The sequence below is a fragment of the Gastrolobium bilobum genome, unplaced genomic scaffold, assembly GCF_033153095.1.
Source record: "Gastrolobium bilobum isolate Gb01-03AN ecotype WA unplaced genomic scaffold, APGP_CSIRO_Gbil_v1 utg2836, whole genome shotgun sequence".
Taxonomy (NCBI): domain Eukaryota; kingdom Viridiplantae; phylum Streptophyta; class Magnoliopsida; order Fabales; family Fabaceae; genus Gastrolobium; species Gastrolobium bilobum.
The window spans coordinates 8,333-24,350 of NW_026897502.1; the positions used below are offsets into that span (position 1 = coordinate 8,333).

General features: G+C 34.8%; 2 protein-coding genes across 2 annotated transcripts; one reads left to right on the forward strand and one right to left on the reverse strand.

The window, feature by feature from the left end:
• The first annotated feature begins 1,445 nt into the window (after positions 1-1,445).
• On the forward strand, positions 1,446-13,773 carry LOC133307464 (ACT domain-containing protein ACR12). Its single transcript, XM_061507973.1, has 10 exons — positions 1,446-1,722; positions 3,429-3,483; positions 10,386-10,508; positions 10,712-10,806; positions 11,361-11,445; positions 11,632-11,691; positions 12,428-12,483; positions 12,662-12,767; positions 12,854-12,922; positions 13,401-13,773. The coding sequence occupies exons 1-10, from the start codon at positions 1,586-1,588 to the stop codon at positions 13,461-13,463; spliced, it is 849 nt and encodes a 282-aa protein (XP_061363957.1). The 5' UTR covers positions 1,446-1,585; the 3' UTR covers positions 13,464-13,773.
• A 414-nt stretch (positions 13,774-14,187) lies between these two features.
• Positions 14,188-15,673, reverse strand: LOC133307463 (uncharacterized). The gene is made up of 2 exons (XM_061507972.1): positions 15,445-15,673; positions 14,188-15,297 (listed from the first exon to the last, which is right to left on the reverse strand). The coding sequence occupies exon 2, from the start codon at positions 15,290-15,292 to the stop codon at positions 14,408-14,410; it is 885 nt and encodes a 294-aa protein (XP_061363956.1). The 5' UTR covers positions 15,293-15,297; positions 15,445-15,673; the 3' UTR covers positions 14,188-14,407.
• Between the last annotated feature and the right edge of the window lie 345 nt (positions 15,674-16,018).

The window sequence follows — 16,018 nt, forward strand, 5'->3', positions numbered from 1 at the left end:
AGTATTATAGTTTATAGCTCGGTTATATTTACTATCAATTTATACTTATTATCTTTTATTGTTATTTTTAGCAAAACAAATATTTATCTAGTCATACAAGATAAAGTTATCTTTTACAACCTTAAAATAATAAATTTGGAAAAAATACGGGTATTTTGAAAATTTATTTATTTCATATAATATTAATTTTCGTAAGATATCATGTTTTTTTCTCAAATCCTAAAACGATAATATTTTGAATTTACAAAAGATAACTTTATTTCATTTAACAAAATGTACACTAAACCTTTATTTTTATTTATTGTTTGATCAAAATTAAACCCAAAAAATATTCTCTGGCTCACCTCATTTGTTAAATTAACCATGATAGAAATGCTAATAAATATTAATCAATATCAATCTTTATGATTTGCTAATCAAATTTATCTGAGGTTGATAATCATGCCAATTAATATCAACCCTTATGATTTGTTAAATAACTTCTAGCAAATGTTAATTAATATTGATCATTATGATTTGTTATACAAATCCTAATAATGCTAATCAATATCACTTAATGGTAATCATTATGATTTGCAAATAATAAGAATAAATATGATACGAACTCAAAACAAGATTCTTAAAATCGAGATTTTAAGTAAAATCAGAAATGGACTAAAAAATCATAATACGTAAAATTATAATATAAAAAAAATTGTAAAAACGTAAAAGTGTTTGGAATATTGGTGAAATTGTTTCAATGAAAAAAAATCATAAAAACATAAAATCGTAGTGATAAATCGAGTCACATTAGAATAATCTAAGGAGGCATTTGGTACAAGGTATTTTTCAGGATTATCGGGAAACTGAATTTTTTCTAAATTTTTAATTTTCAGATATTATCATAAACTAAATGTTTTCATCATATTTCTGAAAATCGAGATTCTCAGCTAATTTTTTTTCCCTCTACCAAACACCTCTTAAAGTCTATAAAAATCTCATATTATTCATTCATATAATCATTCATATAATCAACGTAAAATTTAAATCTCATAACTTAAAATTATATTGTAACAAATATCGGTGATAAATATGAGAAGAGATATTCTTATTACCAAAATCTTCTACTACCAACTCACTACCTATCTAATCACCATTAGATCAATATTTTCTCTTTTTTCAAAAAGACTTTTTAGTATTCTCTCTTTGATTCAATGATGATTAGATAAGTAGTAAATTAGTAGTAAAAATTTTTAATAATAAGAATATCCCTTATCGATAAATATATATGTAAGATTGGATCTGTAATTTACGGTAATCAAATCATTATGAATTGATAATGTTAATGGCATCTAGTGGGGCCTAAAGGAATAATATCTGTAAGGTTGGATCTGACGTGCCCTTCAATTGTCTCATTGGCCTCTCCGTCAGCATTCAGTAGCACATGCCCACCCTTTTCCCTTTTCAGTTCTTTTCACGAGTCAGATCAGAACCTATAAAACAAACAAATAATTATAGTTTATAAATAAAAAGAGAAAACCACCTTCAGTTACGTAATCATACACACACAGCTTTCACCAACTTCCACTCTCACCAATTCGTCGCCATGGCTTTCACCAATGCTTTTCTCGCTCCTTCATTCACCGTCCACGCTGGTAGGGTTTCCGATCCGCTCTCCATTCCTCTTCTTTCTCCTCCCTCTGATGCTTTCTTCCGATTCCGACCATCCTTCCCCAGGGACAAGTGAGTGATCATCTTCGCGACACGTTTTTTTTTTTTTTTCTTGTTAGTTGTTGAAATTATAAATATTTATTAGAGCAAATTATGACGATATTTTCTTTTATTCCTTTGCAATTTGAGTATGGTTTGGATAGATGAGAACGGAAATATTGGATTTGGAATGTAATGTTTACTAGGGAGGAGGGATTGAATAAAATCAGAGTAATACTGAGTATCTTTTGAGAAAAAAGTTGATAAAGTTATACTTGTTTTGGAACAAAACATAATTAACTATTTTTATTTTATTTTTACTTTTAATTATATTTTTACTAGAACTTCATAAAATTTCATTGAATTCCATTCCAAGAGGAACAAAAATTTGAGGAAAAACGGTTTCTTATGGAACTGAGTATTTAGTTGTGTGTCTGTCTGTATTGATCTTAAGATTCAACGACTCCTGTGCCTCTTTGTGGATATCTAAGTTGAAACTTCTTTTTGAGTGTATAAAAGCAGTCAAAGCTTGTTTCCCGTATTTGACTAATGAGATGAAGTTGCATAGTTTCATCATTAATCCTCTCAGTTCTCTGTCTTTCCCATTGACTATCGGCCTATTTTTTCTGTTTGCTCTCTGCCTTTTTTGTGTTGAAGAATTTGCATGTCAACTTCTTCTACCAACCTCGTCAATGCCCCCTTTTTCAAATTCATACGCAGATTTCAAATCATGCTTATTGTCAAATACTTTAAGAATGAAGGTTTAAAGGACTATACTCATATTATGGTAAATAGTAAATGTTTGGTAGGTCCAAAGTAGTTAACTCGATGCACATGTCTGATTGATGCTACCCTTTGTTCACTTCATTGGTATATAATAAAAAATGGATGGTATGGTTTCGATGAGTCAAAATTATTATCCGGGATAGAGGTAGGGAGGATGGCAGGGGCCACGAGCCCCAAGCCAGATACCAATTAATTCTTACAGACAATTTTCTCATTTTTTAAGGACCTCTGTATAAGTAACAGTGCTTACTTGGGAATGACCCATTGCTCTTCGAAATCTATAGGCTTTAAACTTCAATTTAGCACCCCTACTGTTAGATAAGCTTGGTTTTGTAATTGTTTTTACTTCTTATTATTAGGCACTCTTGGTGTCTTGTGTCTTGTCGCTGCTGTTGGGTTTGTAGGTCCTTGATCCAACATATGGTTAAGTTAACAATATGTTTGGCATGCATGTTTGTTGAGTCATTTATGGTTAAAAGTTAAAATCTTATCTTCTCATATTTGGAGTTTTACCTGTCAGTGAAGCCAACAACCTGCCTTGGCAAGGCCCTTGATTCTAATATCAAAGTTGACGTTATGGGTTTGATTCCGGTGGGTGTTGGGGGATTGTTGGTAAAATCAACATCCTAACCTCCTGTCTTGGCAGGGCTGGGTATGGGTCGGGGTTGGGGTCGGAGTCGGAGTCGGATCAAACCATAACATTTAGGTTAGTAAGGGTAAGTAAAAAGAGTTATGTGACTAAAAGCCATAACTTCTGGGCTAGGGTCAAGCGCTCGATCCACTAGTACCTTACTCATCACTCATATCAAACACCCTCAATCCATGACTACTGTTGTTGAGTAGACTTATATTCTTGTTGCTTGTGAACACAACTGGAATTTTAATCTTTTTCAGTAGAGTTACCATGATTTATTTCTATCTCGTCTCTTACCATTGGTTTAAATGTTGTGCAGGAACATTCTATGTGCTTCTGCTTATGATTTGAATGCAGTTGGTTCAGCTTCACTGGTCAGTATGTGTTTCTTGCTACTGTATAATTCATGATTATTTTTTATTATTGATTGTGTGAGTTTTAGATTCTCATTTTAATCGATGAGTGGCGGCACTGCAAAAATTTATTTTCAAGGGACTAATTGAGAGAGAGAAATAGTTTGGGACTAAATAGGGTTTTCTGTGTTATTATGATGACTTTGTATTTAAGTAGTTTCTATTTCCTGATCTTTCTTAGAAAGATATTTTTTCATATTTTTTCCTCTTTTATCTTTTAAAAAAAATATTTTTCTTTGCTAGCAGCGAATGGGGCAGTCTAATTTATGTTAAGGAATCGTGGATTAAAGTACTATAACTTCCCCTCCTTTGTGTCTTTTGATAATTCTTTCCTTATTGCTAAAGACTTATAAACTACTTGAGATTTGAGTATGATATTTTAAACTTGAAAGATAGTTATGTAGTATCTTTTAGATGTTTTTGATGTAGTAAAATATATCTGATGAAAAATTTTGCTTGAATCATTGAGGACCATGATTCAGATATTGCGGCTCCCCTATTATAATGTCCAAGAAGAATAAAATTAAAATCTCTTGTCTTGAAAAAACTGCTGTGTGAGGATCTTTCAATCCTTCAGCCAGTTGATATTTTGTTAATCATAATGTGATAGGATTAACTCCCTATCTAGAGTCTATAGGAAGAATTTTATTAATAGACAATAGATAAGTAAGAGCAAATGCTACCAGCAAGGAGAAACTCTCTTAGCCCCAGTCCCCTGACCGAAAATGATTCCAAACAGAAGTGTTTTGTCTGAATAATACTTTCTTTTATTCATTGAGAGACCCAATGGGTCCTTTTTATATTGAGTACATCCAACTACCTCAACTACTTTAATAAATATGCAACCTCCAACTACATCAATAAATATACAACTACCAACTAAATATACAACTACCAACTACATCAATAAATACTATCTAGAATAATCTACATATTCTACACTCCCCCTCAAGTTGGGAGATATATATTGATCATTCCCAACTTGCTGATCAAATTCTCAAAGGTCGGCTTAAGTAATCCTTTGGTGAGGATATCTGCCGTCTGTTCCCTTGGTAGGTATATATGTCAAGCATACACTACCGTCTTCTAACTTCTCTTTGATAAAGTGACGATCAACTTCCACATGTTTTGTTCTGTCATGATGAACAGGATTTTGAGCAATGCTGACAGCAGCCTTATTATCACAATATAATCTGATAGGTAGGGAATAAGAGATCTTCAACTCCTCCAGAAGCCTTCGTAACCAAATTCCTTCACAAATACCGTGGGCTAGAGCCTGAAATTCCGCTTCTGCACTGCTTCTTGCAACAACAGTTTGTTTCTTACTTCTCCAGGTCACAAGGTTTCCCTAGACACATAAGTACAATATCCTGAAGTAGATCTTCGGTCTATTGCAGAGCCAGCCCAGTCTGCATCTGTATAGATTTCAATCATCCTTTTGTGCCCCTTTTTAAAGAAAATTCCTTGACCAGGGGTATTTTTGAGGTATTTGAGAATTCTATAAACAGCACTAAGGTGTTTTTCCTTAGGAGAATGCATGAATTGGCTAACCATGCTTACAGCAAAAGCAATATCAGGACGAGTGTGAGACAAATAGATTAATTTCCCTACTAGTCTCTAGTATTGCTCCCTATCAACATCTTCCCCGTCCTCAACTCCCATCTTGATATTAGCTTCAATTGGAGTCTCTGCCGGCTTGCACCCAAGCATACATGTTTCTTGCAACAGGTCTAGAATGTATTTTTTCTGAGTTAAAGAAATTTCTTCCTTACTCCGAGCAATTTCCATGCCAAGGAAATATTTGAGAGATCCAAGATCTTTTAGTTCAAACTGGTCAACTAAACATTTTTTTAAAGAGGTTATCTCCTCGCTATCATTACCAGTGACAATTATGTCATCAATATAAACGGTCAGAATAGCAATTCTTCCTTTGTCAGAGTGTTTAAAAAATAAAGTGTGATCAGTCTGAGCTTGAGTGAACCCTCTTCCCTTAACAGCTTGAGTAAATTTCCCAAACCATTCTCTGGGAGATTGTTTAAGTCCATAGAGAGACTTCTGCAACTTGCATACAGAACCATCCCCTTTTTCAAAACTAGGAGGTGGATCCATGTAAACTTTCTCATGTAGATCACCATTCAAGAAGGCATTCTTAACATCTAATTGTTGCAATGGCCAATCAAGGTTGGCGGCAAGAGATAGCAGAACGCGGATAGTGTTAAGTTTGGCAACAGGAGCAAATATCTCCTGATAATCTATCCCATGAGTCTGAGTAAATCCCTTAGCAACTAATCTGGCCTTATACCTATTGATGCTATTGTCTGCATTGAATTTTATTGTGAACACCCACTTGCAACCAACAATTTTCTTTCCTTTAGGTAATGTCACAAACTCCCATGTTCCATTTTTTGTAAGTGCATTCATTTATTCTAATACTGCATTCCTCCATTTTGGGTCATCAAGTGCTTCTTGGATATTTTTGGGTATCCTAGTACTATCTAACATAGTGTTGAAAGCACGAAAACCTGGAGACAACTTTTCATATGAGATATAATGGGAAATAGGATGAGCAGTGCAAGATCTAGTACCTTTCCGAAGAGCAATAGACATATCAATGTTGGCTGTACTAGTACATTCAAGTGGGTTGCTGGAACAAGGACTCGAGTCAGGATCCTGGCAGTCTAGAGTATCTTCATGTGTTTTGCGCCTGCTGTAAAATTTTCCCCATTTACCAGGAGGATCATTAGATTCAGGTATAGTTGCTCCCCCTGTTTCCTTCCCAATAACTCCCCCTGTTTCCAAAGGCCAACGTAAGACAGCAGCATCATTTGGTTTCCCAGGCTTATCTTCATCCATACCAATACCAATAGACTCCCCCTGAAGAGAAGTCGGGGAAAAAAAGGATTGTGTCTCATAAAAGGTAACATCCATGGAAACAAAAACCTTACGGAAAGAAGGTGAGTAACACTTATAACCTTTTTGAATAGGGGAATATCCTATGAAGACACATCTAACAGATTTAGGGTCAAGTTTGGACCTATGATGTGGAGGAATATGCACAAAAACCACACAGCCAAATATTCTGGGAGGAAGAGAAGAAACAACACTGAAAGAGGGAAAACATTTAGTAAAACAAGATAAAGGAGAATGAAAATTTAGTACCCGAGAAGGCATCCGGTTAATGAGATAAGAGGCTGTCAAGACGGCTTCCCCCCACAGATATTTAGGGACATCCATCGTGAATAAAAGAGCTCGAGCAACTTCAATTAGATGTCTATTTTTTCTTTCAGCTACCCCATTTTGTTGAGGGGTGTTAGGACAAGAACTTTGATGAATAATTCCATGCTGGTTTAGGTAATCTCCAAGAACAGAATTAAAATATTCAGTACCATTGTCTGTTCGCAGGATTTTGACAGAGGTCTGGAATTGAGTTTGAATCATAGCATGAAAGTTTTTAAAGGTGGATGCCGCATCAGACTTATCTTTCAAGAGGTATACCCAACATACCCTAGAATGATCATCAATGAAAGTAATAAACCAACGAGCACCCGAGACATTTTTTTCACGAGCAGGTCCCCAAATATCACTATGAATCAATGTAAAGGGAGAAGATTCATGATATTTTTTAGGAGAATAAGTGGCACGAGAATGCTTTGCAAGCTGACAAATATCACAAAGAAGGGAACTTGGCTTTTTATTGATGAACAAGTTCAGGAATAGCTTCTGAAGATAGACAAAATTTGGGTGTCCTAACCTACGATGCCATAACAAAACATCATTACAGTCATCTGATAAACATAGAGAGTGGTTCGAAAAAATCCTCCTTTCACAAGGATCCTCTTTAAAATAGTAGAGCCCTTCTTCCTCTCTAGCACTGCCAATCATCGTCCCCGAGTCCTGTTCAGTACAAGCATTTGCAGAGAACTTAGCAACACAATGCAACTCAGCAGTAAGTTTGCTAATTGAGATGAGGTTACAGGTAAGAGAGGGAACATGAAGGACTGAATTCAAAATAATATGCTCAGAAAGTTTAATGGATCCCTTCCCCGCAATAGTGGAGAAATTCCCATCAGCTGTTCTTAATCGTGACGGGTGATAGTAAGGGGTCTAGGAGAAAAATAAGGTTGCATTACCTGTCATGTGATCAGAGGCCCTTGAATCAAGGATCCAACGATTACTACGTTCAACATGGAATGCCATACCTTTTTGAGCAACATGCATTACCTGTCATGTGATCAGAGGCCCCTGAATCAAGGATCCAACGATTACTACGTTCAACATGGAATGCCATACCTTTTTGAGCAACATGACTAGTTGCCTCGGCAGGTTGAGATATCAGTTTCTGAAATTGCTCATACTGGGCCTTAGAGAGGAAAACACCATCAAGGTTTGAAGGGACATGAGACACCTCCCCTTTATCTTCGGAAGATACTTGATTAGCACGATTCTTGTTCTGTCCTTTTGGTTTCCAGTTTGGTGGTTTTCCATGAATCTCCCAACATTTTTCACGGGTGTGACCACCCTTATTGCAATGAGAACACCAACGGTCATGACGTTTTGAGTCCCCAGAAGGACGAACAGCATTCTTTGCTATAATGGCAGACCCATCAGAGGACTTAGAGTCCTTATCACCCAACATTACTTTTCGGCGAAGCTCCTCCCTTCGTACTTCAGAAAAAGCAATAGCAAGGGAAGGTAATGGGTTTTGTCCCAAAATTCTTCCACGAACATCATCCAGATCAGAATTAAGGCCAGCAAGAAAATCATAGAGACGCCTTTTCTCTATATAATTTTTGAACCTTGCATTAGCTTCTAAACCTTGAAGGTCTGCTTTATCATAAAGATCCAACTCTTGCCACAGTGTTTTTAGAGCAAGGAAGTATTCAGTAACAGTCATCCCTCCTTGGCGTAATTCTTTCACCTTGGTGTTGAGATCAAAAGCCTGAGATGCATTGCCCAAGTCAGAGTAATATTCTTTAACAACTTCCCAAATTTCTTGAGCTGTATCAAGAAATAAATAAGTTTGACTGATATCTGGTTCCATAGAATTAGTCAGCCATGTTATGACTAAAACATTTTCAGTCACCCAAGCATCATAACCAGGTTCACGTTCTGCTGGTTTTACCTTTTTTCCGTCGAGATACCCCATCTTCCCTTTAGCCTGGATAAACAACTTAACAGATTGACACCATTGCACATAGTTCCTACCGTTTAAACGGTGACTGGTGATCTGCATTGCTGGGTTGTCTCCAGAAGACGAAGAGTTGCGAAGGGGTGAGGTTCCAGACGAAATTTCAGAATTTCCAGCATCCATGGCTTTCTAACAGGTACCCAGAAAAAAGTTCCTCCAAATATGATTTTGACCCTCAAAACAAGAAAAGGGTTGGCCACAGTGATGAACAGTAATCGCTACAGTGATGAACAGTACTGCTACAGTGATGAACAGTACTGTTACAGTGACGAACAGTACTGCTACAGGTCTTCTGTGGGCTGGCTCGGAATTTTGTTCTGAACCTAATGGTGGCCTTGGTTTCGTGGTTGGAGGTGTCTAGGTAAGGATTCTGGCTTGGGCAGTGGCTAAAACGAAAAAAAGGAATAGGAAAATGACTTAAAAATAAATCAGAACGGGGAAGAGACTGGAATATAACCAGCTCTTGATACCATGAAGAAAAAGAAGAAGTAGAAGTGTTTTGTCTGAATAATACTTTCTTTTATTCATTGAGAGACCCAATGGGTCCTTTTTATATTGAGTACATCCAACTACCTCAACTACTTTAATAAATATGCAACCTCCAACTACATCAATAAATATACAACTACCAACTAAATATACAACTACCAACTACATCAATAAATACTATCTAGAATATTCTACATATTCTACAGATCTCCTCCCCCTTCATCTGGATTCAAACTAAAAAATAATAACTTTCCGTAACTGCCATGCAGTTACTCATTTTCCCAGTCCCACTAATAACAGTCTATATTTCATAGAGAATTAATAACTACATACATAACTGCATCCTATCCACTAATAACTGCCTAATTTGAATTAAAATTAATAACTACATACATAACTGCATCCTATCCACTAATAACTGCCTAATTTGAATTAAACAACAAGAGTCTATGCAAATATTATGTAGAGATCAATGTTTCTATCATAATGTTATGAGGGTCATGTTTTTACATTAATTTTTTACGTTATTGAGAATGTGATTTGCAGATATGTAACATTTCTTCTCTATCCTTTTTGGAAAATCCTGTCAAATGCAAATTATTGTTGAACTAGATGTCCTGCTACAATAGAGCTAATAGCCTAATACTATCACATCTGATAATGAACGCAGAGACAATAGTTTAAACAGATGAATTGGAATTGATAAGGAGAGCTTTGTTCTTGTAAAACAATTAAAAATATTAAAAAATTCAACAATCGACAAATAGAGTCTTCAATACCCTTTTATAATGTGCCAAATAACCCTAAAATGCAATTAAAATTTAAATAAATACAAAATTATGATATTGCCATTGAAAATAAAAAAATAAATCCAAAAATAACGCACTAGCACATATCACGCACGCATGCACAATTCTAAGCCAATTCTAGGTGCGCATCAATATCTATAACTCCCATGTATTTTAGAAGTCAATCTTGTATTATATTCAACTTATGTGTATGTGTGTGAGTTTGTGCTGGTCCAAAATAGTGGTGCCGTAATTGACCAGTGCTTTTGCCAAGAATGTGAGCTTTGTTAATTATTCCATACATGCACCCTCTGGGTTTTATAGATGGGCATTCGATGCTTTTATGTAGATATATAAGTATATATTTGCGATATTTTATTGGTTACTTCTTACTGCAGAAATCCAGTGACAATCCTGATCGTGTTCCTATGCCAATAGTTATGATAGATCAAGATTCAGATTCCGAAGCAACAATTGTGCAGCTTAGTTTTGGTGATCGTCTTGGAGCTCTTCTTGACACGGTGATATTGATAGTGGAAACTTAATTATGCTAAATCTCTAAAATGTTTCAACCCAATTAGATCTCTTAGTGTATTCTTGATGGGATAAGGTTGACAATAAACTTGTTTGAGATTTTGCTGGAAAAGATCATGTTCAGGTATAAGATTGTTGTTCTTGCTATGTATTATTCATAATTGACTTCTATTTGTTCTTATTAATGCAGATGAAAGCATTAAAAGATTTGGGATTGGATGTTTCTAAGGGAACTGTCTCCACAGAGGGATTAGTGAAGCAAACAAAATTTTTTATTACACAATCGTATGTCTTCTTTGTCTTATTCCTCCGGTTTGTTCAGCATTGTTTTCTTTTGAATGATGTTTTCAGTGGCCAGTGGAAATATAAGTGAATTTTTTTTGTTTTATGGTGTTATGTGAGGCTTATTTCAGTCATTATCAAATTAATTATAATTAACATCATAATTAACATATCAGATTTTATATATTTGTTCATTCCATTTATTTATCTACTTCATTGCGAAGTTTTAAGTCAATGCTGTACTTAGACATATATATAAGCTTCTTCACTAATTTTTCTTTTTTCATATGCAGAATTCATTTTTCTTCTGATATCTTTTGTTAGAAATAGACATTCTTTTTTTTTCTTTTTTTTTCCTGTTGTAAATTATTCCATGAATTTCAAGGAAAATGGTTGCAATATTGGTTCTACATTTTTCTCTTTGGTAATGTTTTAGAGCATCTTGGACATCTAAAGAAATAATAATCTCACTAATCATTGTTTGTCTATTATGTTTTCGCTGCTTCATTAATGCATTTTAGTTTTTACAAATTTATTTGATTATCATGTTGTCGCAGAGACACTGGGCGTAAAGTTGAAGATCCTGATATGTTAGAGAGAATTAGACTTACCATTATTAACAATCTGTTGAAGTATCACCCGGTAAGTATTCTTGATATACCTTCCTCTGAATTTCTTATTTCTTGATTTAACATGTAAGAAGCTTCCTTGGAGTTAACAATTTTCTTAAACACAAATTTTCCATGGTACTTTTTGCCAATATACTTTTTAGTTTTCTCTTAATTTTTTCAGTTTGGCCTATTAACAAATATTATGTAATCTGTGTAGGAATCCAGTGAACAACTCGCTATGGGTGAAGTGTTTGGCATAAAGGCTCCTGTGAGGAAGGTGAATAGTTTCTCCTTTCTTTTTTTTGTTTCCTATATACAATACACATTATTTTTTTTGAGGTAGACTGAAGACCTCTGCTTTTTTTTTTTTTTTTTGGATCATTAAGTTTGCAAATATTTATAAGAATGTTTCCTAAATGATTGGGTAGTCCAAAGTTTTGTGTGTCTGGGTGAGTTTTTAGGGCTGAAACTTTGCGATATCGTATTTAGTTCATTCATACATCCTTGTCTGCATTTCATTTCTGAGCAGATGATTTCGATAATCTTGTGTTTATGACCTTTCTTCTATAAATTAATTAGAATGTTGTTGTTTGATTATTTTAGGTAGCGTAGCGGACAATATTTTTCACGTTTTCTCAATTAATTATTTGGTGATTTTTGTATTTAAATTAAAACCTTTATGACCTGCATCCAGATTTTGATCACCTAGAAATTGAACCTCATACATGAACAGTGACCAATTATGCCTGTGGGTGCGTGCCTCTTTCTATTTGAAGTGAAAAAGCCGGCATGGGAAAATTATTTAGTTTCCCTACTGCAATCTTGTCAAATATTTATCAGTTTTTATTTTTTATTTCTTTACATGTGTCATGCTAACAAAATCTTTTAAAAAAATGCTTAGTTCTATCAGAATTTGCATGTTGCAATTACTCAATTCAATGAAATGCTTTTATGATTCCAATGCTTAGTCTCAGTCTTGCGAATATCAACTTTATTATTGTTATTTTGTGCAGCGTGATGTTGATATTGCAACTCATATACAAGTTAAGCAAGATGGGCCCAGGAGGAGGTTTGCATCTTATAATATGTGGATATAATTGTCTTTTGAGCTATTTACTTTTTTGGTACAATGTTTTATCTGTCTATTATCCATATCGTCTGGATGCCAAATAATTTGCAAATTTAGTAACCCAATATGCAATAGGTGCTTGATGTCATCTAATGTGTTTTACTTCAATATTTATCAGCTTGCTGTACATAGAGACAGCAGATAGGCCGGGATTGCTAGTTGAAATCATTAAGGTCATTGCAGATGTGAACATTGATGTTGAATCGGCTGAGATTGATACAGAGGTATCTTCCTCTTTGTCTTTGTTCGTCTCTGTCTCTCAGTTGCATCATCTACTCTATAAAATAACTTTACCCACTTTTTCTCTCAGGGTTTGGTAGCTAAGGATAAATTTCATGTCAGTTATGGTGGGGCTGCATTGAACAGTTCAATGTCTCAGGTAACATTTGAGTTCAAAAGAACTGGAGATCTAAGGGCCCAAAATACGTAGTCTTAGGGCCTATTTGGATGGTTTTTTTTTTTCAAAAAACAAAACACTTCTGACTGTAAGTTTGTTTGGATGTCTGCTTAAAAAAAAACATAAGTCACAAAAAAGGCCAGAAACTTACTCTTTTCTTAAGTTAAAAATTTTAGTTTTTAAAAAAGCAAAAGTCAAAAGCTAAATATTTTATTTTTTAAATATAAATAGCTTTAACTTTTGTAAAAAAACACTTCTAAAAAAGTAAAACATAAAAGCTACTTTTTTTAAAAGGTCAAACAAACAGGCTCTTAATCGGTTGCTTCACTGCTTTCTGGGCTGTAGATAGATAGTTTTCCTGGATGTTGTGGTAGAACTAATTTAGGAATTACTTGTCTATCTAACTATTGCATTGAATTTAATTTCACAACAATCTCCTTTTCTAATTTTGAATGAGCAGGTTCTGGTGAACTGTCTGCGTTATTACCTTAGGATGCCAGAGACAGATATTGATAGTTACTGAAGATACCTGGAGGAACCACATTTACTTATAAAATAAGCCAATGTAACGGTTCTTGTATCAAATCGCCAGTGAGCTGGAGATGAGTCATACATCTCAATTTTAAATCTGGTTCCCTTACTGCTACGAGATTATGGAATGAATACATACATGTAACTGAATGGTCGTCCCTAAAGCCAGATGTGAAAGATAAAATATCGGAACACTTGAATTTTGCCTCATTTCCTCAAGGTTTCTATGAATTGTGATTTTAATTTACTTCATGCTTCAAAACCACTTGACAACTACATGACATATATTTGTGGATGAAAATTTAGTCAACTCAGAGTGTTTGGACAAACAATTTTTTTCCTAGTCATCGATAATGACTACAATTTCAGTATTGATATTGTTCGTTTCCTCCTTTTCTCTTTGCTCAAGCACACAAACATAGCATTAGATATGAAGGGATTTTTTTATTTTTTATTTTAATATATATAAAGAGAAATAATTGGAGATAACTGAATTTTTGCTAACTATATGCAAGAAAAATGGCTAATTAGGAATTTCAAAATTGTTTCACCCGAAATCATTTGTGAAAGTTAAGTTTGCTCCGAATACTGTAGGAGGGCTTGTGAACAACCCTTTGTCCGTAGATCACATTACATCAATCAAAGAAACTAAAAAGGAAATCTTTTTTAGCGTCAAGCAAAAATTATTCTATGTAGTTATGTACTTTTGAGCTATATATAAAGCTTCCTATTGTGCATATGTTTGTTACGCTGTGCTAGTCTTGCTCTCGATTTCGAGAGTGGTTTTCCTACTCAAGTATGCTCGTATTACTCGCAACGTCACGAATAATATAGATACTATTTGTTCTTTCTACAATAAGAATTTAAGCAATATATTTATATAAGTGTTTTTTTTTATCCACTAATAGAGCATATAATTCACATAGTGCTTTAAATTTACTCTTGCATGCTTTTCCTTTGGGATTGGGATTCAACGTCATTGTTTGAGCTATCTTCACGGCAATGTTCCTCCTTCCTCAGTGAAACATACTCCACTTTTTCACCATAACTTGTAGCCATAATTAAGTAGAAAGACATTGCAAAAATGGTGACTCCAATCAACAGCAAGCTAAATTGAATGTTCACCAGAGAGATAGCACGATGAAGGGCCTCATCATCATTGCATCTTATCACATATTTATCACCCTCAAGGTGCAAGAAGCAACCTTTGGCTACAAACTCAGGTGTCCAAAGCATGAATCCCGTGATCATAAGCCACCCACCTTGGAAGGTTATGCTGATTGAACGCACAAAGCTGACCAAGAAGCTCTTAGGGAAGCCAATTCCCATGAGGGTTGTGACCAAAGAAATAAGGACCAGAATTTGCAACAAAAAATGATATTGTCCTTCTAGCCCCATGTGATCTGTAGAGTGAAGGTGGATAAGAAGAAGCTGTTGTGCAAAAGCTATAGCTCCAAGCAATTGAGTTAAGTCATGTTGAGCTTTAGTCCCTTTTATATCAAGAACCATGGCAAAGGTAGCATAGACCAAGAAAGCCAAAGCCATTAAGGAGTGTTCAAAGTTATGGAGATGGGTAGAGGGAATTGTTCCATCAGGGTCCAATGGTTGGTGATGAGCCTGAGCGATGAAGAGCTCCATGGTAATGAAGATTATGCAGCTTGCCATGATGAAATGGAGCTCCAAGTATCTGAATTTTCTGATGGGAAACCATAGGGTTGATGTGTAAGACTTGAAACAAAGAACATGGAGCTTGATGTTGTTGAAGAGATGCCATAAACCAACTATAAAGAACCCAAAGCCCAAAAGTTGATGTCCCTCCATATTTTCTGTTAATTTGGTTAAGACAAGAAAGAAACTTTCTAGGTTACCAAAGGCAATAATAAGCAAATTCAAACCAAGTAACACACAAATTTAAAAAAAAAAAAAAAAAAGGAATGCGGTAGTGAAGTTATTGTTCTCAGAACTCAAGTTACCTATAAGAAGCACTCTGACACAAGCAAGTGCTTTAATATTGCTCCAAAGTCCAAACCAAATGAGATCTTTTATAGAGCTCTTATGCAAAGTTGATGAGGATGAGACAAGTAGTATCAGTTTGTGAGGCAAGTGCCGAGGCCTGAAACCCCCATTTCACAAGGGATAGGGTTGGTGTGGTTTGTGAGTGAGTGTCTCACAAGGCAAAAGGTTTGGCATTTTACGCTAAGAAAAAGTAGCTGGGGACAACCAAAGTTGAGTTCACAAGGTGCTTTTTACTCAAGGAAATTTCAGGCCAATAGCCAGACACAGGATTGTACTATTCGGAAAGCATAAGAAACATATTTCTTTTGGGTTTTATTAATCCATATTAAAAGGAGATAAATTATATCATGTCATAGAAATAAATTTGTGGATTCTATCATTTGAAAAAATAAAAATAAAATACAAGAAAAAAGTGGCATAATTATTAAACGGTGTGTAAGAGAAAACTTATCTCATATAGCATGAGAATAGTTTTTTATATTTTTCTTAAACGAATGTATATAAAACAAAATAACATGATTAAAACTGTTT